At 46.1% G+C, this 24,961-nt stretch overlaps 1 protein-coding gene across 1 annotated transcript in view; it reads right to left on the reverse strand.

Annotated features, from left to right (window-relative positions):
- Positions 1-24,961, reverse strand: part of LOC126519208 (uncharacterized) — a 136,681-nt gene that overhangs the window by 13,901 nt on the left and 97,819 nt on the right. Inside the window, exons 21-25 of the mRNA XM_050168825.3 lie at positions 23,806-23,907; positions 20,043-20,225; positions 17,939-18,145; positions 14,526-14,665; positions 11,623-11,866 (exon numbers count right to left, since the gene is read on the reverse strand). Of these exons, the coding sequence (XP_050024782.3) occupies positions 11,623-11,866; positions 14,526-14,665; positions 17,939-18,145; positions 20,043-20,225; positions 23,806-23,907 (876 nt within the window). The remainder of the gene's footprint in view (positions 1-11,622; positions 11,867-14,525; positions 14,666-17,938; positions 18,146-20,042; positions 20,226-23,805; positions 23,908-24,961) is intronic.

Consider the following 24,961-nt stretch of genomic DNA (forward strand, 5'->3'; position numbering starts at 1 on the left):
CTGTGGAACAATACATTCATCACACGTACGACTGCCGACAAAAAATTTTGAACTCCAGTCTACCTGAGCATGCCACGGTAATATTAGACTTGTTTGGCTAAGCTACGCGTCCGTAAACTTTTGACGCCGATGAGACATGAATAGGCAGAATGATTGTCAGGAAGGTAGATGACTGAGTGGGGGGGGGGATGTACACAATTAGGAATAACTAAATGAAGCGTGTTGCATTAGAAATACAAGGTCCATTAAGGAAATGCAATGCCTTTCATGGTCCTTTACCTGGCATGAGAACCATATTGAAATAGCGTGCAACGGGACGGCACAACAGATACGCGGTAAGACGGCAGCTGTGCAATTTGGTGACCTAACAAAATCATCCGCAAAAACTAGAGAAATACAAATATTAGTCTGTCCATATAAGTTGAACTTCAGTTATCTACCTGCTCAACAGTGGTAACCACAAAAATGTCCATCGTCATTAGCAGCATATTTTTCCGTGACAATACACGCAGGCTTCGTCTTCCTGTTCTTAGCGGAAATGGTGGTCATATTCACACCACATCGAGAATTGCTTGTTGGTTTTAGAGGGAACTTTAGTTCGGACCAACTCCAATCAAGCCTATTCAAATATATATAGATGCGAAAGTGCTTCTTTGAGACAACGCCAGGACCGATTGCAATGAAAGGTGTAGTAGTTGAGTGGGACAGTCAAATTGTGACTGCAGGACGCGGCATTTTTATTTATTTTTGAAGCGTTTTATAAAAATTCCAAGATTCCAAAATAGAATTACTATGTTTACAAATTCGTAGCTCTAAGCAAAAGAAACAGATATCGCTGTTCTTTAGATTGCATCCGCCAAGACACCTAAAATGGACCAATTTAGTGTAATAATTTATAGCTTACCTGGATTTGTTACAACGTTGACAAGCGTTCTTCAGATGTCCTATTCACAAATAAGTCATAGATTTCAAAGGGGCGTATCATACATGAATTTCGTCTGCTTTATGTGCATCATTAAATGTAGCTTTCAGAACTATGATATTGTTTTTAATTATCGAGCTACACAGTTGCACACCTGATATTCTCGCTTTTCAAAATTTTCCAACTTTCAACAAATTAACAAGAAAGAATACACATATTTAATGAGTCTGCTTCCAATAGTCACTTGACTTACACATTTTCTCCTAAATACATGAGAACGCGCCAAAGTTAATATCATGATTGCCGAGAAAAACAACTATTTCTGCGTTCTCATCTATTTAGATAAGAGACACCGAGCGAAAGCTCCCTCTTGAGCAATCCGTTATTTTTACCTCCAAAGAAGTGCACCTCAAGAAGACACATTGACCTTGTCTAAGCTAGTACCAAAGCCCAGTATTGGACCATAAATTTGCCTTAAGCCGGCAGACGAACAATATTTTTGACCTAGTGTATCTCGTTTAGTTTTTGGATTAACGCTCTCAATTTTATTTGGTATCAATTTGTGCAATATGAACAAGAAATAAAGCAACAAAACATTTCTAAGCCAAGCCATTTCTATGTTGCCGCTTAAACAATTAACAGCTATACAGACTCCACGAACACACTCCACTAACTGGAGTCAATCAACACATTAAACAGCATCTATCGCATGGCCCATGAAATCAGGCATACGACCGACGGATTGTTTACACGAGCTCTGCTAAATGTTGGACCTCGCTTGAACGGTACTGTGCCCAGATCAGTAAATCTTCTGTGTGTGCCTTTGATTAGGTTTGCCGATGACATGGTGCAGTAAGTTTTCAAGCACGTAATATGCCTGCTTCCGGAACACTCATGCAAATGTGTACACAGTGACAACAGAAGAAAAAAGACGACCACGGCTCTTAATATTGAGTCTCGTCTTAAAGCAGATATGTGTGTACGCTAGAGGGGTCGAATTCACGGAGCTTTTAATGCAGAAGTACTTTTCGCGACTTGCTCGCCACATCCGGTCATAATATGTCCAGCATCAATGATTGCCTCACATATTTTCTTACGAAGAACTACAGCCTGAGAGATTTTTGTTAATGTGGTCCCAGGTACCCTGGGGCTCGGGTGCGGACGCATCCCGACACCTGAGGGCTTGGCGTCGTGTATTTCGGAGCCTCTGGCACTATCTAGGACATTACCAATTCTTCAGCAGCAGAAAACCCATTTGTTCCCGGTGGATTTCCTTGACTTCGATTTCAGGCAAATGCAAACTGCAGTTTAGTCCTTATATTATCAGATCTTTGCAAGCAGTCTTTCCAGTGATCCCCCCCACCACCTGATTGGGTGATAGAGAAAGTGCAACTCAACTTGAACATGCTACACCAAATTTCCAGCTAAATACAAAATAACATATACTGTGTGCCTTCCTTTTTGCTTTCGATTACATAAAAGTTTATGAATCGCCTGCAGCAGATTTCACCATTCCAGTCTTTTAAATGGGCTACTCGAAGAGGGGGACGGTAATTGCACGAGAAATCACAGTACACGTCCGACCAAAAAGCGAACTTTCACTAATGAAGTTTTTTCCCGTTAACTTTAGGGCACAAATTTCAATTTACGAATTGGTGCTGCTGAGTTCGAAAGATGCAAATTTTGGCATCGAATAAGCTACGGTATATTCATTCTCATAGTGTACGAAGAAATACATTAGCATTGTACTTAGTCATGTCCTTCCGAACATGAGAACCAACTTTGAGAAGCAACTGTAATAACAGTGTATTCTATCCGCGTTTCACTGCGCATATCTTGAAAACTGTGCCACCCTTCCAAATAGATAAGCCTTGCAAGCTCAAAAGCTACAATTCGTAAATTCTAATATGAGCCGTATAATATACGGTAAAACAACTGTGAAATTACATTATTAGTCAATTTTGAGGGTTCGGTTCACTGAGCAAGTAATGTTCCTTTTATAATAAATCCATATTAATCATTAGAATAGTGCTAGCAGTCACAGAAAATGTTCAAAAGTACTGACAGCCTAACGAAACACGTGGTATATAAAATAGGTGTTTAGGTTTGCTTGACTATTTATTATTTACCTGTCTTATAGCGTTCCTGGAACCTAATTTATTCTTTAGGAACGTTTGGCGTCGTTTTGGCAAGCTCTACTTTTGTGAAACTCCGTTTCATTTTTTTCCCATAGTATGGCATTTTAATATTTCCTGGTTTTGAAAAAGACATCGTGGCCCATCAGGTGCGACATTTCAAAATGAGCCCACTAAATAATGACCCTAAGATCTTGAAAACTGCTAAATGCTTTCTGAGTAATTGCATTCAGTATATGACGGATGAAACTTTTTCTCGTTGCAGCTTTCTACTTTCCCCATGAATTGAACTGCTCGTTCAATCGAAGGGCGTAACGCCAATGCCTATGATGTAGGGTTTGGCGTGCATCTCGCAACAAGCCTCTAAGTGCAAAAGACATTCCTCTGTGTGAGCGCTAGCATCCAGCAACTATTGTGGCAAATCGCACCTTACGGTCCTGTCACGCAGCATCTCATTCGAGACGTCGAACGTGCTGGCGTATGACGTACTCAAGACCTTAGGGCGTCCGATACTGGACAAAAGAGCGACGCAGAACAGACACACACATGGCACTAGAAAGACAGCCGAATGGAAGAGGTGTGTAATAAGCAAAGACGGAACAGAACATCGTGCAGGTAAGTATTGTAGTGCCATGTGTGTGTTTGCTCGGTATCGCTCTTTTGTCTAGTGTCGGATGCGTACACCTAAGACCTTCAGTATGCCAAAGCAATAATCATAACGTGCAATTTTAGTCGATGTGTGACGGTTGACATAGGCGCATAACATTCCGATGACATTACACGCGATCTATATGCTATACTGCCGCTTTTAGACGATTCAAAGTACGGTGATTCGATGCACGCAACAGAATTCTATGAAGAAAGTAACAGTTATTTCGAGACCCTCGAAGGAACTGTCAATGTTATAAAATTTATTTTTGAGTTAATTGAACTGCATAAATTATTGCTGGTGCAATTTGGTGAGCCGTAATGCTCTTTCTTGTAATTTAATATCGCGGTATTATTTCTGCCATGACCAATGCTGGTATGTCGTTTCCAGCAGGTTCGATATATAAATTATGACGCACTGCTAAGAATGTAACAAGGAAAACTGCATTGTTATCAAGTCAAGGATTTGTCATGGCGCACTTTGGCCATACCTGGCCGTTGCGCCATTAAACACCACATATCATCGCCATCATTGTTATTAAGTGAGCTTGCTTATGTAAAGCATGAACAGAACGGCTTGCACATGTCGCACTCTCGCTTATCATGGCCGCTCGTGCGACCATTTCTGTTGACTTAAAGAAGCCTGTAAGACCGGGAAACAAACGCTCTTTGGTTACGCCACCCCCTGCTCGCTAGGCGTCGTTACCTCAGCGGCGACGAGGATGGGATAGCGGCAGGATGACAGCAAGGACACCCGAGTTCGACGACACGACCAGCACTTACCGCGTCCGTTCGGGCGCCTTTTTCTTGAGCCACGACATCACAGATCAAAGAAAACGGTCTGCGCTTCTGGTGTCGGCACTGAGTGACAACGCTATTCACATGTTTCGAGGGCAGTGCCAGATGGAGTCAGTGAAAAGCCCGAGCTACGAGGGCGTCGTAGAGCGCCTGGAAAACTACTTCAAGCCCCAAGCAAATCATATTTCCACCATCTACGCTTTTTTATGCGGAGCCAAGAGGAAGGCAAAAGCGTCGGGCACTACATCAATAATCTAAGAGGTCTCATTAAGCATTGAAATTTCGACAAATTGCTAGCTCCGCGGCGGCAATCGTCATACTAGCGAAAGCTACAACAATTAAATTTAAGACGACCCACGCGACAACATCGACGGCAGCAGAGCTCGCAGCGCTCTTTACTGCCCTTCATCACATTGGTGATGAACCGCCACACAAATGGACAATATTCTGCGATTCGAAGGCGGCACTGCAGTCTCTACTGTCACCTTTACGACGCGGACCGCACGAACAGCTAATATTCCATATTACAGAGACGTTACACCATATAAGTGATGCAGGCCATGAAATAACCTTCCAGTGGCTTCCAAGTCACTGCGGGATTATCGGCAATGAACGGGCGGATCACGCTGCCCGCTCAGCCCATACTGAGGAGCGCCATGTCCCAATTCCTGTTTCTAGAACTGACGCGGCACGGAAGCTCCGCCTACTTGCTCGGCACTGCACCGCGTCGCAATGGAATGAGCCAGATTTAAGAAATACGCGACTGTACTCACTTGATCCGACATTAAGTCTTCGAGCGCCATCACAGCTTCGCCGTAGAGACGCCACACTTTTATATCGACTTTGGTTGGGCGTTGCCTTTACTAAAGCCTATGCCTTCCGCATAGGGATGACCGACACACCAACCTGTTACCACTGCGGCCACGAAGAATCAATTGGCCATATTTTCTGCGCCTGCCCGCAGTACAGTCAGTCCACAGAGGGCATGCCTTAGCCACGAACTTGACCAACTGGACGACCAACCGCTATCCGAAAATCGAAAGGACCTACCTTCACAGAAGAAGGCCGTGCAAGCGCTTTTGCGCTTCTTGCGATCTACCGGCCTGTGTGAACGACTTTAACTGGAACGCCTTTTGTGTGTGTGTCTCCATGTGTGCGCGTTCCTTTTTTTTATTTTCTTTAATTTTGTAAAAATTGTTTTTCGTTTTCTTCTCGGTCATCTTTCTAACCCCTATCCCCCATCCCCAGTGTAGGGTAGCAAACCGGAGACTCATATCTGGTTAACCTCCCTGCCTTTCCTCTTCATTCTCTCTCTCTCTCGACAAATTCCTGATCCGCTTGTGGCGGGATCGGATATTTTTGAAGAAGCACAACGACACTTCTTTTCGCAAAAGAAGTTGAACCTGGCGTAAGCAGATGCCTTTGCTATTGCAGCGCAAACGGCAGAAACGAATGCCCGGGCAATGCAGAAGAGCAGCTTCCACGACAACGGTGGTGCCAACTTCATAATGATGCACAGGCTAAGTCTGCGGAAATCTGGACACTGGCATGGGTGCCTGACTCAGTCCACTCAATGCGGAAGATGTGGCTCGAACCACGCTTCGAAAGAGTGCAGACGCAAGAGAGGAACGTGTCACAAGTGCGGCAGAAAGGGACACCTGGCAAAGATGTGCTCCAGCGATCGCGTTAGTCCTTCAGTGACGTACGCGGTGAGAGGGCCAGACGGCAGTGACGGAAGAGAATAAGCAATGCTCTACGCCTTGGTGGTTCACAGCTAGGGTAGCAACAACTCCGTAAGACCGTTCGAAAATAGTTTTCTGAGAAGCCCGGACACTACACGTGTTGGTGAATATGGGGCCGTTGACTGTCAGCGTCATTCCGACGAGAGTTTTCAAAAACCATTGTCAGTGTTGGTCGGCGCTGGAGAAGACTTCACTGCGTCTGTCGTGCTTCCTGGCGCCGCTGCCTGTCCTAGGCCAAGGGACCATGAAAGCAAAATGCGGTAACACGTAAGTGGGCAGCTCACTGGTTGTAGAAGATTGCGACGAGCCTATAGTTGTCCGGCCGGAACACCATCCAAGCCTTCCAGAATGCCGGCATGACGCTACTGATGAAATGCGCGCCGCAGAACGTAAATGCGCTTCACTGCGACGCAACCATAGCGAAGCTTTTAGTCGAATTCTCGGACATTTTTGAAGAGTGGTTGGGTTGTTGCAATGGGCCCTGTGAGGATTGGGAGGTCAGTCCCACCGTTCGTAACCCGTTGTCAAGATTGGAGTCGGGCATGAATTAAATGGTAGCTGGCCCATGCCGTCGTCCAACTTCTCCATACTGTGGACGTTGTTGAAGGGAAGGACTGGTTCTCATTGAGAACGAGGAATATGGGTTTATTTACAGTATCTACATAAGGACGTTGCAGTTCATCAGTCTAGCATGACTGCGAGAGAAAGTGCACTGAGTAGCCGCACAACAGCGGTTTATAAACACTCGGTCCTCCCTCGATCCCTATAGGTGAGAGAACCGTTCGACCAGTCATCGTAGACGAGCCGCCTTTGAGCGGGAGGGCACATACACACGTACGCACAGCTTTCTTTGCCCCCACCGAGGCCGGACGGGCTTCGCAGAACTCGGGGTTTACGTCTTGAAGGGCGCGCGGGAAGGAGCCTCCAACTACCTTCCCTCATGAACTCCCTTGCTCACAGCTGACCGGGTGGGCGGTGGCGTGTTCCGTCCAAAGCCTGGTTCGTCGAACTCATCTCGGCTCCTGCGACGGAGAGTCGAGGTCGCAGCGTATTGTTGACGCCGTGACGCCGTGCGGCTAGAGTGTTGCGGTGGCTTTCCAGGAAAAATCGACGCCGCCCTCGCACCTGGCTGACAAAACTTCCACTTCAGCGGGCCGTTCTTAACAGCCCCCTGTGATGCTGCACATAAAATAGGCCGTTACACCAAGCTTTCTCAAACTGCGACTAGTGGCGTACGCGCTTCGCGATGAGGTGTCTCCAGAAATTGGCGACTAAATGCAGGAAGAAGGGCTTTCACCAGTGACAGTTTCCGAGTGGGCTACGGCTGTGGTGCCAGTAGCTAAACGAAACGGTGATATCAGGTTGTGCGGCGACTTTTAGCTACCGTGAATCCGGCAACACGCTTAGAACAGAAGTCGTTGCCTAAGATTGATGACGTATTCGCATCCGTGTACGGTGGTCAGATGTTCGCCACTTGGGATTTACGTCACGCGTATTATCAGCTGCCACTGGACGACGAGGCTCGAAAATGACTGTGTTGATCACCTACAAAAAGGCTTATTCGCATACAACCGCCAATCTTGTGGCATTGCGTCGGCTCCAGCCTTGTTCCAGCGCCCCATCGAGTCCCTTCTACAAGGCCTGCCTTGGGTCAAGGTGCACGTTAATGATATTATTATAGCCAAAAGGCGGAAGGATAATCCAACGCTCCAGCAAGTCTTCAAGCGGTTGCACGACAATGGAATCAAGCTGAAGTGGGAGAAGTGGACGTTCAGGGGGAATCAAGGGCGCTATAACGTAAAACTATTCCAAACTTTTCTATACCAATTCTGCAATCAGCCCTTCGCGATTGGTCAAAAACTTTTTTGGACCACCCCCATTTCACCTGTCTGTCATGCGACGTCACGAAAACCGCGATAGCTCTCCATCTGATATAACGTGTACACACGGATTATGCATGATTTGACCGAACAAAAAAAAATAGCTACTTCTGATTCGACGCCTCTTCGCCATTAGCCTTCGGCTATTGATCAAAAGTTCCTGCCTCTCACGAGACTTCACAAAACCGCAAGAACTCACCGCGTCAAAGTGACGTGTACGCGATAAAGATGCATTAATATGCCGAACAAAACTGAATTTTCTTCTGAATAGCCGCAGGCTGCCCCGTTCCGAAAGGAATAAAAGATAGATGCCGCCGATCGCTCACGCACTGGCTACTCGCTCCTGTCGGTGAGCATGGGTTCATTTGCGTGTAATAAGATTGTTTGCGTGGCCGTGCAACGTTTTGGAGCACTTTCGGCACGTTTGCGACCTCGTTCTGCCAACTCTTCTTTGCTGAGGATCCGTTTTAGCTTCATTCTTAAGTTTCCGTTGCATGCCGCCGCGATTGTCAACGAGCCATCGCAAGCAAAGTAAGGGAAAGCGGACCAATCGCGGACGCCGGCGCCACCCTCTTCATACGGTTATCGATTTTCAGTGCAGTGGCTCGGCCCTATCGAATCCCTCTCCACTTGAGCGTGCTCCTCGCCTCTTGTGAGCCAATTAGATAAGACAAGTCGCTGAGTGTAGGCAGTGTTATTCGTTTTTCAAGCAAACAAAAGTGACCTCCTATGAACGAGGAGAGCGTTTGATTGGTCTGTTCAGACAACCCTGCGGGTGACCGCCCGATGCTTGCGTCGGCGGTTACGCAAATTTGACGTCAGGAGATTGGAATAAGAACATGTTGGAATAGTTTTACGTTATAGGGCCCCAAGTTTTCTTCTTGGGCCACAAGATTGACGCAACTGGAAGCCGCACCGCCACGCCGGACCGGAGGCGGTGGGCCAGTTGAGATCATTTTGGGGATTGATAACATACTACGCCAAATTTTGGCCTAACTTAGCAACCACGTTATATCCACCCTATAGGATACTACGTAAAGAAGCACGGTGGCAATGGATCGCCGAACACGAAAAAGCTTTTATGGCAGCCAAGCGCGCCATCGTGGAAGCGAAACTTCTCGTACACTATTAACCCCAAAGGCGGTTGCAGCTTGAATGCGACGCCTGGCCGGTTGGGGCCGGCGCGCTGCTGTCACAACGATTTGGCTACAGAGAGTATCCTATATTTGTCATCTTCAAGAACCTGACGCCCGCTGAGCGGAATTATTCACAATTGGAGAAAGAAGCGTTGGCCTCAGGGTTCGGCGTTACCAGGTTCCGAGACCACTTCTTGGCGAATTGTTTCACTCCAGTAACAAACTACAAGCTGTTGACAGGAGTGTTTCAAACGGAGAAGCCGACTCCGCACATGCCAGCCGCGATAATTCAACGGTGAGCATTGCTACTGTCGGCCTACTAATATGACATCGAGTACCCCCGAGGTTAGCTGAATGCTAACGCTGACGCTTTCAGTCGCCTGCCATTACCAAGCTTGGGGCACGGAGGAGGACAGGAATCCATGGATTACGTGATCCATACCCGGAGCCTAAAGGTTACGGCCCTTTCGGCTCAGCAAGTACCGGATCTGAGCAGGACAGACGATACGCTTCGTCAGGTCTAGGCGTGGATCACGCGCGGCTGGCCACTGCACTTATCGAAAGCACAGTAACAGCTTTTGTCATACTTTCACCGGCGTGACGAGCCTATGGCCAGTCACAATCTACTCTACTGGAGGCATCGTGTGGTGTTGCTGGAGGCGGCGTGACGGTGCATGCTGGAAGAACTGCACGGCAGTCACACCGATATCAGTGCTATGAAGCGCACAGTGCTAACGTTTTGTTTTTGGTATCCCGGATAAGATAGGGACACCGAAGTGATGGTTAAAAGTTGCCATCAATGTATACAATGCTCGTAAATGCCAGCCGCTGAAGTTCCGTCTCGATGACCCGCGAGCAATAAACCATGGTACAGGTTGCACATGGACTTTGCTGGTCCAGTCATTGGCTATCACGCTTTTGCGTTGGTTGACGCCGGGAAAAAGTGGACTGAGGCCGTACCTTTGAATACTGCCCCAGCAGATATCACCATTCAAGTACTTAGGGTATTTTGCATGTTTTGGACTACCGTACTCATACCATAGTCGTATAAGAACATAGTATTGCATAACCGACCACAATTTTCAAGTGCTACCATTTCCCGTTTCTTGCAAGGAAGCGATGTGAAAGACCTGAGAACAGCTCCATACCATACGTAGTCGAATGTGTTGGCAGAACGGGACGTGCGATCAATAAAATAATGGCTTTTAAAGAATCAGTCCGGTACGTTGCATGGCCGACTAGCAAAGTAAATGTGCCGCTAGAGAGCGAACCCTTTGTAAGGCGGGAAATCGCCAACAGAACTCATGTTAGGCTTCCTTCCCAGACTGATAGGAGACTGAAGACAATATTTCTAGGGAACTGGCGCCATAAGCAACAAAAGCACAACCACGGTTTTCACCGGGAACGCTTGTGTGGGTACGCCAGTATAGGTCGGGCCAGAGGCTGTTCTTGGCGACAGTAGTATCGACGACAGGCAGATGCATGGTTACACTGCAAACGCCAGAACGGCTGCAGCGCCACGTGGACCGACTCCGGCCACGGCTCGACACAGAGTCACCACCTAGCAAGCAGTGCAAAAAAAAAAGGACGAAAATGAGGAGAGCCCTCGGCGGGCAGAAGTTCCTCACGGTACGGGCGTATGAGAAGTCAGCTCGTAACTAGACCAAAAGCTACCACGACGTTCCACTTGCCAACGGAAGCCACGAGACTGTCTCACCTATACTAGCTTAGAGGGAAGGAATGCAGTGTTATCAAGCGCGGTTACGATGCATAGCGTAAGCAGGACGACTTACACCTGTCGCATTCTCGCTTATCATGGCCGCTCACGTGACTGTCTCTGTTGGTTGACTCAAAAAGCCTGTAAAACCGAGCAATAAATGTTGTTAGGTGGGATGACTACCTGCCGACTAGGCATCGCTACTTCTAAAGCAACTGGTAAAATTCTGAAATTCAGAGTTCATGCAGAACTCTTCTCCTTTCTCTATAGTGGCCATACGTGGGGCAAATGTAGTGGTTGATTTATTTATTCCTTTCTAGTCAATACTTCGCTTTCTCACTGACGAACTGAAACAATACCAAACAGTCTAATCCTAATTATGTCTCTAGGAAGCATGAAAATATCAATGTACGCCACATCAATGCTTCTCTGTTTGCATGATTTACTGCTGACAAACGTCTGTCTGGTGACACTTGGAAAGCGCAGTCCCTTGTGTTGTACTAAGTTGGACGCTGTGAAATAACTATTCGTATCTTCAACAGTGTCAGCAGTACTGAAACTTGCGAGCGTGTAAAAATCATACTTAATTTCTACAAATGCTCTCATGTAGGGGCTATACAAAGGAGTGACGGTCGCTGTCTTACCTTCAACTGCCTCTCTTTATCGTCCACCTGCGATTTCAGAGCGTGCACTAGTCTTCCCAAGTCTTTCCTCTTGGCAGCTTCTTCGAGCTGGCTGGCGAGTTCAGCCAGTCTCCCTTCGAGTGCGGCGATGCTTGTCTCCCTTTGAGCAATCACTGAATCTTTCTCCTCGATAACCTTCTGAAGAGAGATCACAGTCTCGCGGAACATTGCAGACGTCTTTTTGGCCTCCTCTGGTTGTCTCTCCCTGTGAAGGTGCATAAGTGAGAACATAGGACCGCAGGTTGAATAACGCACATGGAACTTGCATGTCTTCATGGGTATTCGGTTGGGTGCGATAGAAAAGTAAAATTTGACTGCGAGATCAAATATATATATTCCAGAAACACACGTTAGAATATCCAATCAAGTACCATATTATTCTTATAGTTTCAAGACAGAATGCTGTATATCGCTTGCGTAGAGTTCGTTTGACAAAATAAAAAGAAACGCTTACTTTAATATCGTTTTCTGGACAACCATGTAAGGAGTTTGATAACTGCACGACCGTACAACTGAGGAGCTTGTGAATGACAGACAAATTGATTAGACTATCTAGTACAAGATGAAAATCAGAGCAATTAAACAAGAAAGACAAAGCGCCATCGCAGGTACGTAGCGCTGTGTTTACTCAAGTCGCCAAGTTTATTAGTAGATCCCTAACACAATAAACACAAGCAAAACCAAATTGGGTCCATGAAATATTAAGTACGAACGATGTGTGTTTTGTGATATTTCAAATATATTACTACGAACTAATTATACCTTTGCCCGCGATGGTTTTTGCTCTAGCAGTGAGAAACCGCCTCTACACTACACATTAGGCGGGGCGCCGGAGGCACCTCTGATCATTCTTGCAATTCAACTTCAGAGCACTAGGTGTAGTAATGCCTAAATGTGCGTCACAGTGGGCAATACCTAAAATGTCACTGCGTTATGCACAATAAAGGAAAACTTGTTTTCATGTGTTATAACTTTACCAGCGACGGTATGGCTTTGAGAATTAAAGTCCTAGCAATTGTTCGTGCAGCCATCATTTCTCTAACTTCGCTTGTTCTTCGGACGAACGTTAGTACTACACATTTACGTCGTGTGTAATACTTACCTCCTTGAGTAGAGAACCACTTTTATACATTTTACATAATTCAAATGCCATATACTTACCTGTCAAATATAAGATCACTTGGAATTGACTGCTAATCTAGTTTAGGCACTCTGTTGCACAAATCAAGGACGCCAAAATGAGGGCAGTGTGCTTTTGCCTTTGTCATGTCAAAATTTACATCAATACCAATTATTTGTCAAGAAAGTCCAATACGATGACAAACACCTACGTGCAATCAACGAACTAAAGTTAGATGCGTTGCTGACAGGTCTTCGACGAATAGTGTCTGTGCAATTTCGCGAATAGTGTCTTTTGCAATACTATTCATAAATTGATTTGATGAGCAGATCGTTTATAGTTGGAGGGGTTCGTGTTAACGTGTTCTCAATAAGATCTACAACATTCCACACCATGGATTGAAAATGCGAAGACGTTAATAAGTTTACAAGGAGGACTGCCCCAGAATAGGAATCTCCACCCCCATAACAATGCTACATCGCTTCCATTACCGACAGTTTCGAATCGCTTGGTCCACATAGTGGCGCAGCATCTGCGACATTTATATCCGAAGAACCGACTGTTTTTTATTGAACACAACGTTACACATACAGCTTGACAAGCACACCTATGATAATCAGAATTAAGGGTACCACCTACTTCGTCACCCGGAATGTGAAATATGAGTACTTGTTGCAGTACTAGATGATTTGTACTCTGCTACGATTTCAGACGCGAAACGATGTTAATACACGACAGGACCTAAAACGGAGCTAGTTGCCGTTTTTTTTTTTCCAGTCATTTCTTCACACAGCTCTGCGTGTTTTGCATCACTACCAAGTAGCAACGTATGCTCTGCACAAACCTTAAGTTGCAACGGCCTTGGACAAGTTATCAATTACTCGCCTGGTTACACCCACCTGACTACTTTGAACGTGTGAATTGTATCGTTAACTATTGTAGTACGTTTGAAGAACTGTGCTCAGATGGGAAAATATTAAAGAAGCAGAGACGGCCAGCCAAACGGACGTATTATTCACGCAAAACGCAAGGTAGGCAGAACGCATGACGATAAGCAACCATCGAACACACCACAGAAACCTGTTTGCGTTGCCACAATACGACGAAGTATCTATGCAGTATACTGACCGTAATGTGTCATTTTTGCTTCCCCTGTACCGCACATGAGCTTTTTGTGCTGCGGTATAATAAACGTTCTATTGCGTGAAAAGTGTCCTGCTTACCGAAGACTGGATATGCACCTAAAGTAAATACAGTGGTTGTATGATGACGGTGGCAATTACTCATGCACACAACGCACAAATACTGAACTCTGACTTGTGCGCTGTTACTGATTTGTGTTTACTACCTTCTCATCAGCAGTTTTCAAGTAGCGGACAGTTATTATGCCGATTAGCTAAAATTACGTTCTGCAGTCTAGTCATGGCTACACTTGTTAAGGCCGACCCCAGTGGGAAATACTGTCTGAGCTTCAGGAAAATAACAAAACGCGCAATGAATGTAAGAACATATATGTCCGGTCTAGTTTAGTGCTCTATGAAGCTGCTATTTTAGCGAGAGAGATAGACAGTACTAAGGGAGTATAAGAGCGCTATCGGTCGAGCTGCATTTGTTCTCTCCTGTTTTTCCGTGTTCTAACAGTGCTTATGCAATGTTAGAGCTTGCTGGACCCCAACGGACGGCCATTGATTTCTTGGTAATCTGACGGTTATCAGTTCTCTCTCTCTTTTTAATGTGGCTGTACCTCGGAGGAGAGCCGGGTCTTTCCGCAGTGGACGCCGGTATGGTTGGTATCACAGGGGCAGGAACCACTTTCGCTGCCTCTTGGAGAAGTATGCGGACGGCTTCCCTGTGCGCCTCGTCCAGTGCACGGAGTTGATCAAGCTGCACCAGATAGAAGACAATGGAAGCAGATACACAGAAACTCGGAAATAATTTTTATCCGCAGGCGTGGATAATTGGATGACTCAGTAACTGTCGAGTTCGACGGTGCACGCAAATTTAGGAAAATAAAAGAAATGCGGAGAGTGAAAGAGCACTCAACTGCAATTGGACCTCACCACCACAGAAAGTCAAAACCACTTAAACAGGCTGTACTCTTTGAATGACCGACCCTACATATACAGGGTGGTTTGTTTAGCTGCACCAATTTTTGTAAATGAGAAAAATATAAGTCACGGCAACGTTATGTTTACCCTTTCGAATGTACTGAGCGGCAGCCTCTAGATACAGTCTAATTTCCGGAATTACGTGTGTAGTTAGCGAAGTTACGATAATTAACTTTCTGATGATCAACAATAGGTGGCTACAGCAAATGAGTATTTTGAATCCCGTCCTCTACACTACCTATCCCAAGGATTAAATTTTGAATTTTGAAATTTTGAAAATTTTGAATTTTGAATTTTCATGTGGAAGATTGCGAACAATTCGTTGCCTTTGGCAGGCTCCTTTAAACCGAAACTGGCTGGAAAAAGAGAATCTGTGTGGTCGATGTCGCTGCCCCCACGCCTTTCGTCACATCTATGAGGTCACCGCTGGTCCCGCCCGCGAGCACCTTGCCTTATCTCCCCGCTGTGTGTGGCGTTCCCCTAGCACTACAACGCCGGAAGTCCCCCAAGTTTACTTCGTCATCCGGTTGGGCGCCACGTGTCCACTTTCACCTACGAAACGCCATTTCAGGGGCCCAAGGGAATGACGAAGTAAATTTGGCAGACCGCCGACATTGAAGCGTGGCCAACGCCACAGATGGCAAGGAGACAACGCAAGCTGCTCGCGGGGCCGGACCGGTGGTAACGTCGGAGACGTGACGAAAGGGGGGGGGGGGCGATTGAACTTACATCGTCGGACGGACAATATACGAAAGGATAGTGCGCATACGTTAGCAATGGGGGTATTTCGGCTTAAGTTGTTATTCATTGTTGAGACCAGGGTACTTATACTACGTACATGCTTCATTAAGGGGTTGAGCGAGAAGGTTTAGTGGTATTATAAGCTGCTAATTTTACAAGTTATTTTCATGAAAACAATTTCTTTTACATTTAGTTTCATGTCACATTTAGTATACTGGTCAGCAATATTATTTGCGCTGGAACTAAGTAGCGGTACCTACTTACCGGTACCTGGTACTTACTGTTCTAAACAAACCCCAATCATCCGGGAAAAAAAATTTAAATCTCGAAGTTTCCGTAATTTCGTTAAGAATATCATTTATGCAAAGGAGGAATAGGAAGGGACCAAGGACGCTGCCTTGGGGGACACCGGAAGAAACAGGAAGCGAGGAAAAAGAGTAGCCATTCACAAACACAAGCTGACTTCTGTCAGTAAGGGAAACATTTCACAAGTTAATTATGAAAGCAGGCAGACCAAGGCATTCAAGCTTAAAAAGAAGGTTAGTATGCGAAACAAGATTGGAAGCATAAGTGATAAGCGTGCGCGGACTTACCTTACAATCTTGAGAAAACTGACGACGGAAGTTATTTGCGTTTCAGTTAAATAGTTCTTCCTAAAGCCGTGTTCAAATGAAGTTAGCAAGCAGTTATCATCACGGAAAGCTGCGATATAGTTAGCAATGATATGTTCCAAGATGTTGCAACACGACGATGTTAATTAAATTGGGCTATAATTATTAAGCAGGAAAGTGTCACCTTTCTTGAACACAGGCACTCCACGTGCTCTTCGCCAATCGTTAGGTATGCAAGCTTAGGAAATCGACGCACGGAAAATAACAGTTCAAAACGTCCACAGAATTTCAGCACAGAGCTAAAGCTACATGTTAGGTATGGGATCAAGTCGAGGGCTCAGTTTTAGCTCAAGAAGCATACAAAGAACACCAGCTAATGAAACAGTGTCACGTACACTGTGCTCAGAAGCAACACTATAACGTGCGTGTGCGTCTGAACGGAAAAAACCACTATGAAAAAAAAACTGTTTTGAAAGGATCACTTATGCTTTGCACGCAGAGAGTAGAATGCCGTCATATATAATTTTATCAATTCCTTTTTTTTTTAGTTTTCCGTTGGAAAGTTTCCAAATTTATCTGGCTCAGACAGCCTATGACACAGAAATACAGCCTCTCAGACATTAAGCATAAGTTCACAGCACAGTATTATTGTTACTGCCTTCCACAGTCGCATACGCTCAATACAATTATACACGAAAACTAGAATGCACTATGAGATGACTGATCAGAGTGCGCCACAAAAATATAAGCACGCGCCAACATCTGCTATCAGGTGTGCGTCGGCTTGAGCGGCGCGGATACGCATAATTCTGTTCGTAAGACTGCTACCTTCCTATCGTAGAAATTTCTTGTTACGTCGGCAGCTGCGACGGCTCTTGAGCTTTTATGAATCGACTCAGGCTCACTATTGGCGCATGTACTGACGTCCGCAATTCTGCTATCACTACACACACGCCTTTTTTCGACTACAGCGTTCGGATGTGCAGCGGTGGACCTCGCAACCTGGCTGAACTTACGAACAGTATAGTTTCGTGAATACGCATGTTCGCAAGATTTTTCTTAGGCAAAAGTTCGTTCATAAGTTTGGCTAATAGTTGATTCTTGGCCCAGATACTTCCCTGTCGCAACATTTCGCGTGACTAGCGTCGGAGGCGCAGAGCGTGCGGGTGATAGCATGTTTAGCACCATGTCAACCGTGCAAAGGCCGCGTGCCTGGCTTTTGCCGGAAAAGCTGTCGCTTGTAGCCGCCAATAAGCGTCCGGCGCAATCGTGCCGCGAAATCTCGCGAACCGGAATTCACCTCCGGAAGTCGTCGTACGAGAGTACCCCTTGCCAAGGTGATAGTTAAGCTTTCATTAGACCCGCCGTGGTTGTTCAGTGGCTATAATGTTAGGCTGCTCAGCACGAGATCGCGGGATCGAATCCCGGCCGCGGCGGCCGCATTTCGATGGGGGCGAAATGCGAAAATACCCGTGCACTTAGATTTAGGTGCACGTTAAAGATCCCCAGGTGGTCGAAATTTCAGGAGTCCTCCACTACGGCGTGCCTCATAACCAGAAAGTGGTTTTGGCACGCAAAACCCCATAATTTAATTTTTTTAAAGCTCTAGATTCATTGCAATTCAGCTTAGTTCATGTTGGACGAACATGAATTATGAACGCTATCAGTGACTTCTTAATTTCCAAGTACCACATTACCTGGTCCTGAAAATGTCGCGGCTTGTCGTGGATGGCGTCGCCATCTTGTTCTGGCTGTTCCCGGGCGGCCGCGATGTCCAGTAGTTTGGCACGTAAGACGTGCGCCTCCGCTGACAGCCTCTGGCTCTGCTGCTGCATCTCGTTGCGTAGAGTGGCGACGCAGGCGCGGTAGCGTTCTACGGTGGCTTCCTTCTGCCGCATCAGTGCCTGCATTCCGTACGCGGACCAAGCAATGAAAGAGTTCTCCGAAGAAAATATTCTTCGAAAATCTCGAAACATACCTAGTGTAGTCCCTAAGGTAATTGTGGGTATTGATGCAACGAGAAAAACTTGAACTAGTGCGAGAACGCCGGAGGAATTACCCTTCTGGCTGTAACAACAATGGAGGAATACATCGCGGAACAATACGAAGAGCGAGTTTGCAGCGCAAATGTTCACAAAAGAAAAATAAAAGACATCAAATAGCCACTCGCAGTAGCCTTTCGGGGAAGGCGTGGTCCAATTTGGGAATCACCTTAACTTCTTTATTACCAAAGCAGGTGCGTCACCTTTTAATGCACCAAGTAAAGCAAAGACCAAGTAACCTTTATCATACCAAGCTGCACGTGCAACGCAATAGGCGCACTGTTTTCTTTTTAATGTTTTGCAATCATTGGACACGATGTGACAGTGACATGTATATTTCTTCAGCAGATTTCTAACAATCCTCCATCCTAAGTACTCTTGCATCATGATAATTAGGTTAACCATAACTGTAAACAAGGCACGTGTACTTAAATCAGCCCTATTTCGACATGCAGAATCTGTCGAACAAGAGCACCGTTGAGGTCGCCATACACCATTGGCTAGCACTTAAGTCTTGTCGCTGCATTAGCCAACTTTCATTCGCGGCATCCTCTGTGTCACTCCCTGCGAGTTACCAAGGTCCAACGACTTGAAAACTGGATTTACGCACTTCGAGGACGAGAGTTGCGGCATAGATCTACTCTTATGCGACCGAATGTGCGCTTTATTTCTCCACGCGTCAACTTCTAGTTGAGGTCTAACAAGAGCGTTGTCCCTCTTGTTCTTGCGTTTGTGTTCTTGCAAGCGCTCCTTAAGTGCATGAAATAGAAAGCTCGCTTTCCAGACTTCCCGCATTTTTGCTCCTGAAAGCTCCACCAGGTGCCGTGCAGCAGTCGAATTAGCGTAAGAGTCAACACAATATACTTATAAATGCGGCTCGTTGGGAAGCGACTGGGCATGGTTCGCCCTTCAATGACTCGATCGCTACCCAGTCAACCGCAAACTCAGAATGCATAAATTGTCCGGACACGGCTACAAGTCTTTCCTAACTTGTAGGAACTCAGAAAAAGAAAGCCAAGCCTTGCACGGCAAATTAAATAATTACGCTCCGATTACCTTTGTCACGTCTTCGTTCCTGCAAATAGTAGAGACAGCTGCCGCGTACGTGTGGTAAAGAAAGGCTAGGCGCGTCATTGTTGTGCTTGTAACTCAGTATAAGAATTGAGCTTGATGAACGCGCAGACTTATTCACTCCTGTACTCATATAAAACCAGATTGTTGGTGCTAAACGTCAATAGAACCCTAATCCCAGCCTTTCTGGGAATAAAATAAGTAAAATCGTTCTACGCTTGCTGATTGTCTTCGTCCGACACAGCGAATTGTTGAACGTCTGGTGAAATATCCGGGCTAAGAATGCGAGAGATGCTCAGGCGGAAAAGTTACCGGTCAGGAAGGGCAGGATAACTCCGCCTCTTCCAACACTACCACAACCGCAACTTAATTCCCTTTTGTTTTTAATTTTTGCAACTAAAGTCGCTCAAAGAAGGCGACGAGTGGCAATGTTTTGTCACTGTAGAAGCTGTAATGCAGTATGCAAACCACAAACAGTTTTATGATTTTCAACAGCTTATCGCGTCGCTCCGCAAGCAGGCTTTTGTAGCAATAATTTCAATCCCGTATATCGCAGTATGACAACTTCCCCAAATGCAGAAAAAAAGAGAAAGGGCTGGTAAGCATGGATGGAGGAAATCTTGCATTGCAGAAATATTGCTGCTCATGACAGATTGCGCAACCACCTTCGGTGCAACCTTAAGCGTACCTGCAATGAGTTGACTGTCAACATTGCCACGCGCAAGGATTTCTTGAGCTTCTTCATGTCCCAAGGCATAGCCTCCTCTGCAGCCGCTCGGCGCAGTGCTTGCTTCAACTCTTGGATGATTGTGTCTTTGACACGGAGGGAGTTGGCCGAGATCTGCAGGTTACGGTGCTCCTCGTCGAGCCTCTGCACAAACCGTTAACAACAACAACAACAAAAAAGAGAAATTGGCCTACTTTGGTGTGAGAGTCTCACTGTACCAAAAAGGTGACCTGTGCTAGTCGGTGAAGATACATAACTTTAAGAGATCTGAAACACAAAAGGCCAGAAGAAATAACAATAGATAAATGAAGAAAGAAACGAAAAATGCGCGTGCTCCTTGGTCATCGGCCATCTTGGTCCTTTTGCGCATTATTAGCGGTACCTTGGTGTCACTAGTGGTCATAAAAACTGCACGCTAACATGGCAGATTTCGAATTATCTCTCCTCGTGCTGAGCACATTCTAAGTGGTTTAGCTTTAGGCCTGATTCACACAACCGTCATCCCCCCGTACGGTCACGGTACCGGCTGCGGTCTGAACAGAGCCTTTCCTTATTGGTTTGTTCTAAAAAAGACGCACTTCTGCCCGAACGGCGAAACGTCTATTGCTATAAGAAATTATTATACAACTGTATGAAGCAAGAATATTGTTTTTATTGGCCGTATCGACTTGTAAACATTTCCTTAAAAACTAAATTAACAAGCACGGTGTCAGTTAACAAGCACATCTCATTCGATGATCGCGGACATCTGCTGTCAAAACACTGGAGTGAGTAGGGGCGACAGCAGCAGCGAGCGAATTGACGATTGCGCTGCCGCTCGCATCAGCACCAACCAAGCCCAACCAAGATTGCTTTCAAGAAAGTGTGGCCCGGGCGGGCTAGCCGGCCGTGCTGCACCGAGTAGAACGCCCTCACCCCTCCCTACCAACGGCGGAACCGGTCCAGGACGCAAATGGCTTTCAATAAAATTGGAGGACGCTTAAGCTTTGCCTTCAAGAGTGGAACGCGATAGCGTTATCGCACCCCGTTCGCACCGCCTACTCAAACGCGCTACGCCAGCCAAAGGTCGCCATCGGCACAGATTGCCGGGCCCCGACGCGATCATGGGGCGAGTGGCGCGCCATGTGTCGGGGCAGCGCCGTACATTGCGAGGAGGGGGTCTTCTGTGTTTGCCGCAAGATGGCTCTGCGTGTGCGCAGAGTGCAGAAGAAATGTAGCGGAAACGTACTTCGCTACTCGTGAAACTGCGACTTCTGTAAGTTACATGTTGATAATTACCGATATACACCGCAGTATAACTTTCTACGGCACGTTTCTAAGGCAACACCGCATTCACTAGAGGCGATTTTGTCCCGTTTCGAAGGAACGAACTCGTGGCTGAGTGGTAGCGTCTCCGTCTCACACTCCGGAGACCCTGGTTCGATTCCCACCAGCCCATCTTGCAAGGTGTTTTTTATTTATGAAGTGCCTTCTGGGATTTATCGCTCACGGCCAACGCCGACGCCGACGACACCGGATTTTCTGCGACACGAGCTCCTTAACGCTGTCGCATTAATACAGCGGCGAGGGTGAACGCGCACATGCGCCCGGACCGCCATGAGGAGAACGCACCCCCCTCCCCCTGGGAGCCTGGCGCGCGACGGAAGACGGCGCAGTTCCTCTCCGCTTTCCTCCTTTTCGTGCGCCAGAAGATCAGTGGTCGCCAGCTCACCCTCGTGTGCTTTCACTCGCACGTGAATGATATAGCGCACACGAAGATTTTATCGCCCATGGACGTTACACGGAACCTCGCCGCGTCGCCGACGGCAGAAGTGCGCTTGGAGTGTTAATATAATCGCTATCGCAATAAACATTTCCGTGGGACGATTTAGGTGTCTGCGACGTATTGTTAATCTATCGGAGAGCAGCAGAACAAGTATTGTGGGTCTGTCTAGCCTGGTTTGGCGTCGTATTCCACATACTTTCTAGTCTAGGTGACCTGGGACCAATTCGGGCGGCAGTTTGTGCAGACGGTGGGTGTTTCTAGCTGTAGGGGTTGCGGCTGTATCTAAATATTTTGACCGATGACGGAAACCTCTGAGTGAAAGTGCACGCACCCTGCACCTCTACCGGTTATGACCCGGGAGAAGTACAAAGATACAGCCGAGGTCAACGTCATTATGGGGAACAGCCCAAAGAGTTCTCTTTCTCTTCCACGCAAGCGCCTACATATCAGCGCGGAAGGATCAGGCCCGATAGCATGTGATAGCATGTTAACCGCTCATAGGTATCTCAATCACCCCAAGCTCTGGAGAGGAAGCTTTAGCTGGGGCTCCAGCCACCCACTTTCTTCTTGGATAACTCCTCGGCAGAGTTTAATAAAATTTAATGCATTTGAGAGATAAACCTAAATTGTAGTGACAGTTGGAAATATAATTTTGATTTACGTCTGACTTTCTTACCCCAATAGTCAAAAATTTGTGTGAAAAAAATAGAGGCAACAAGATTACAAATTTGTAACGCTGCACGAAAAAAAAGGTATCGCATTTCTGTAACAGCAACTATTAGGACATCCAAAGCAGACAAATGTGATATAATTATTTATATTTTACGTAAACTTGCTGCAATGTTTACGAGCATTTCGCAAAAGTGCTACTCAATGTTAGTGGTGTACGTAAGAGTCATGTATCACATAGATTAATTTTCCGTGCCTTAAATGTACTATTAAAAGGAACTGATAGAACTTATTTCAATTTTTTCAGAGATATAGAAGGGTGAACTTCATAGTTTCCTTTTTTGAAAATTTCAGTTTTTCAACAGTTCCGATAAAACAATCAACGGCCTAAACCAACATTTGAATCCAGCAGTAACTAGATTTTAGTGTTTTCTTTGAATTGCAAAAAACTTTGTTAAATTTGGCGCAGTGGTTGCCGAGAAAAACCATTTTATTTCTTTGTGTAGTTCGATAGGAGCCCCCGAGCTTAAGCTTCCTCTAAATGCAATAAAACAGCTTATCCGGAGTTTTCTTTGATTTCCTTGAAGTCACTTGACTCCTACATTTGTTATGTGGTACTGGGAGCGTGCTCCTTCTTGGCCGATCCCTCACACTGATTCGAATGTGACACAAGATGCGCAATATCCTTCAATAAAAAAATAGAAATGGGGTCGCGCATCTCTTGTGCTTTCTGCTACCACCAAAAACGACAAACTTCGCCTCCGTCCTTGTGGCATCTGTGCGTAGACATCTCACCCTTGGCATGCGCCTGATCTGGTATTCGCATTTCGGGATAGCTTGCGAGAAGTTTAGTGCATACACATAAAAATTCTATGAATTTAAGGTCATGATCTCCGCGGTGTATAACATAAAGGAATAGGAGGCTGCAAGTTACATGGAATGAAAGTAGCACAATTGTGCGCATCGTCCTCAGTTGTGTACTGCATAATTCACATCGCTTGATTACAGCTTCGCGTTCACATAGATTTCAACATGTGCGCAATTGGATATGCATTATATTTCAGTGTTAAAATACTCGGCGTATTTTTCTTTCCCACTATATTACAGAACCGGCAAAAAGAATTATGTGCCGCACATGTGCACACCGTCACTGACAGCAATAAGTTGGCGCCAACGAAAGCAGGCAAACTTCTGAATATGTCGATTCCCTGACGTCCTCGACGCGTGTCTTCCCTTGGGACCCTATCCCATCCTTGGTATACTAGGCTCTATACACAGTGGGCATAGTACCTTCTGCAGAAGCTTTGCGTTTTGCCTGGAAGTGATGAGCTCCTCCGTCTGCGCTCTAAGCGTGTTGGTCAAGGCACTGCAATTCTTGCATGAGGGCAAGTCCTGGAACAGGAAGCGAACATATATTTGCAGGCGCTTTGATGCACACGTTGGCTAGTAGCGAGTTGCAGAGCAGCTGTCGATTTTACACCAAAAAAGCAACCTACGCATTGTAAAAATTGACGTCCGACGACTTTCCTAAAAATAAAGCGGTGCGAATGCCACGGTGCGCCCACAGCGAGTCTTTATATTATGTAGGAGGGCGCGCCGCAGAACCACGGAAATTTGCAAATATAAAAAATTGAGATTATGGATTTGTTTTCTGAAGCATCTCGTGAACGTCCCGCTTTGGCTGACGGGTACGGAACCGCGGGGGCTATTTCGCTAGCTGAAAATTATTGGCAACACAGGTGTTTCAAGTCACTGCTGCGTCCTTGCGGCGTGTAAGTAAAACTTAGGAGGTACAGAGGCACAGCCACAACATAAGAAGAAACCGAATAAAAAAAAAGGAAGGAAACATAGGAGAAACGAATTCATATGCTTATTGCAAATGTATAAATATTAAGATAAATTGCTAATCAATGTGCACGAAGACCTAATTTTGCCACAAGTGGTGACCGAACTGTTGCCTTTCGAATTAACTTTTGCTGCGCTTTACCAATTAGGCTACAGCAGCCGCCGTCCATTCTCTTGAGTATTTGTCCATGTGCACAAGGTTAGCCCATGGAGTCTTGGTCAGTGCTTCTCCCAGCATTGCTCGCCCCAGTGGCTTTATGACTATGGCGTTTCCTTGCTGAGTACGCGGTCATGGGTTCGATGTCGACAGGGCGGCCTCCTTTAAATGGGAACGAATTCGAAAAACGGTCGTTCACTTAGATTAGGGTGCGCGTTAGAGGGCACCCGGCTGCCAAACCTGATCCGCTGCCGTTTACTGCGGCCTCTCTCACAACCCCATTTGCAGTTTCGAGACACGTTAAACACCGTACCTCATTTCTATCTTAACAGTCCCGATAAAAATATCCGGATACCGCCTCCACTGAACTACCAAAACTTTCCAGATCTCGCGCAAACAGCGTTCATAGTCGTAATACTTAGGCAATTATACGCGAATTCAATA

Source organism: Dermacentor andersoni, chromosome 10 (genome assembly GCF_023375885.2).
Source record: "Dermacentor andersoni chromosome 10, qqDerAnde1_hic_scaffold, whole genome shotgun sequence".
NCBI classification, from domain to species: domain Eukaryota; kingdom Metazoa; phylum Arthropoda; class Arachnida; order Ixodida; family Ixodidae; genus Dermacentor; species Dermacentor andersoni.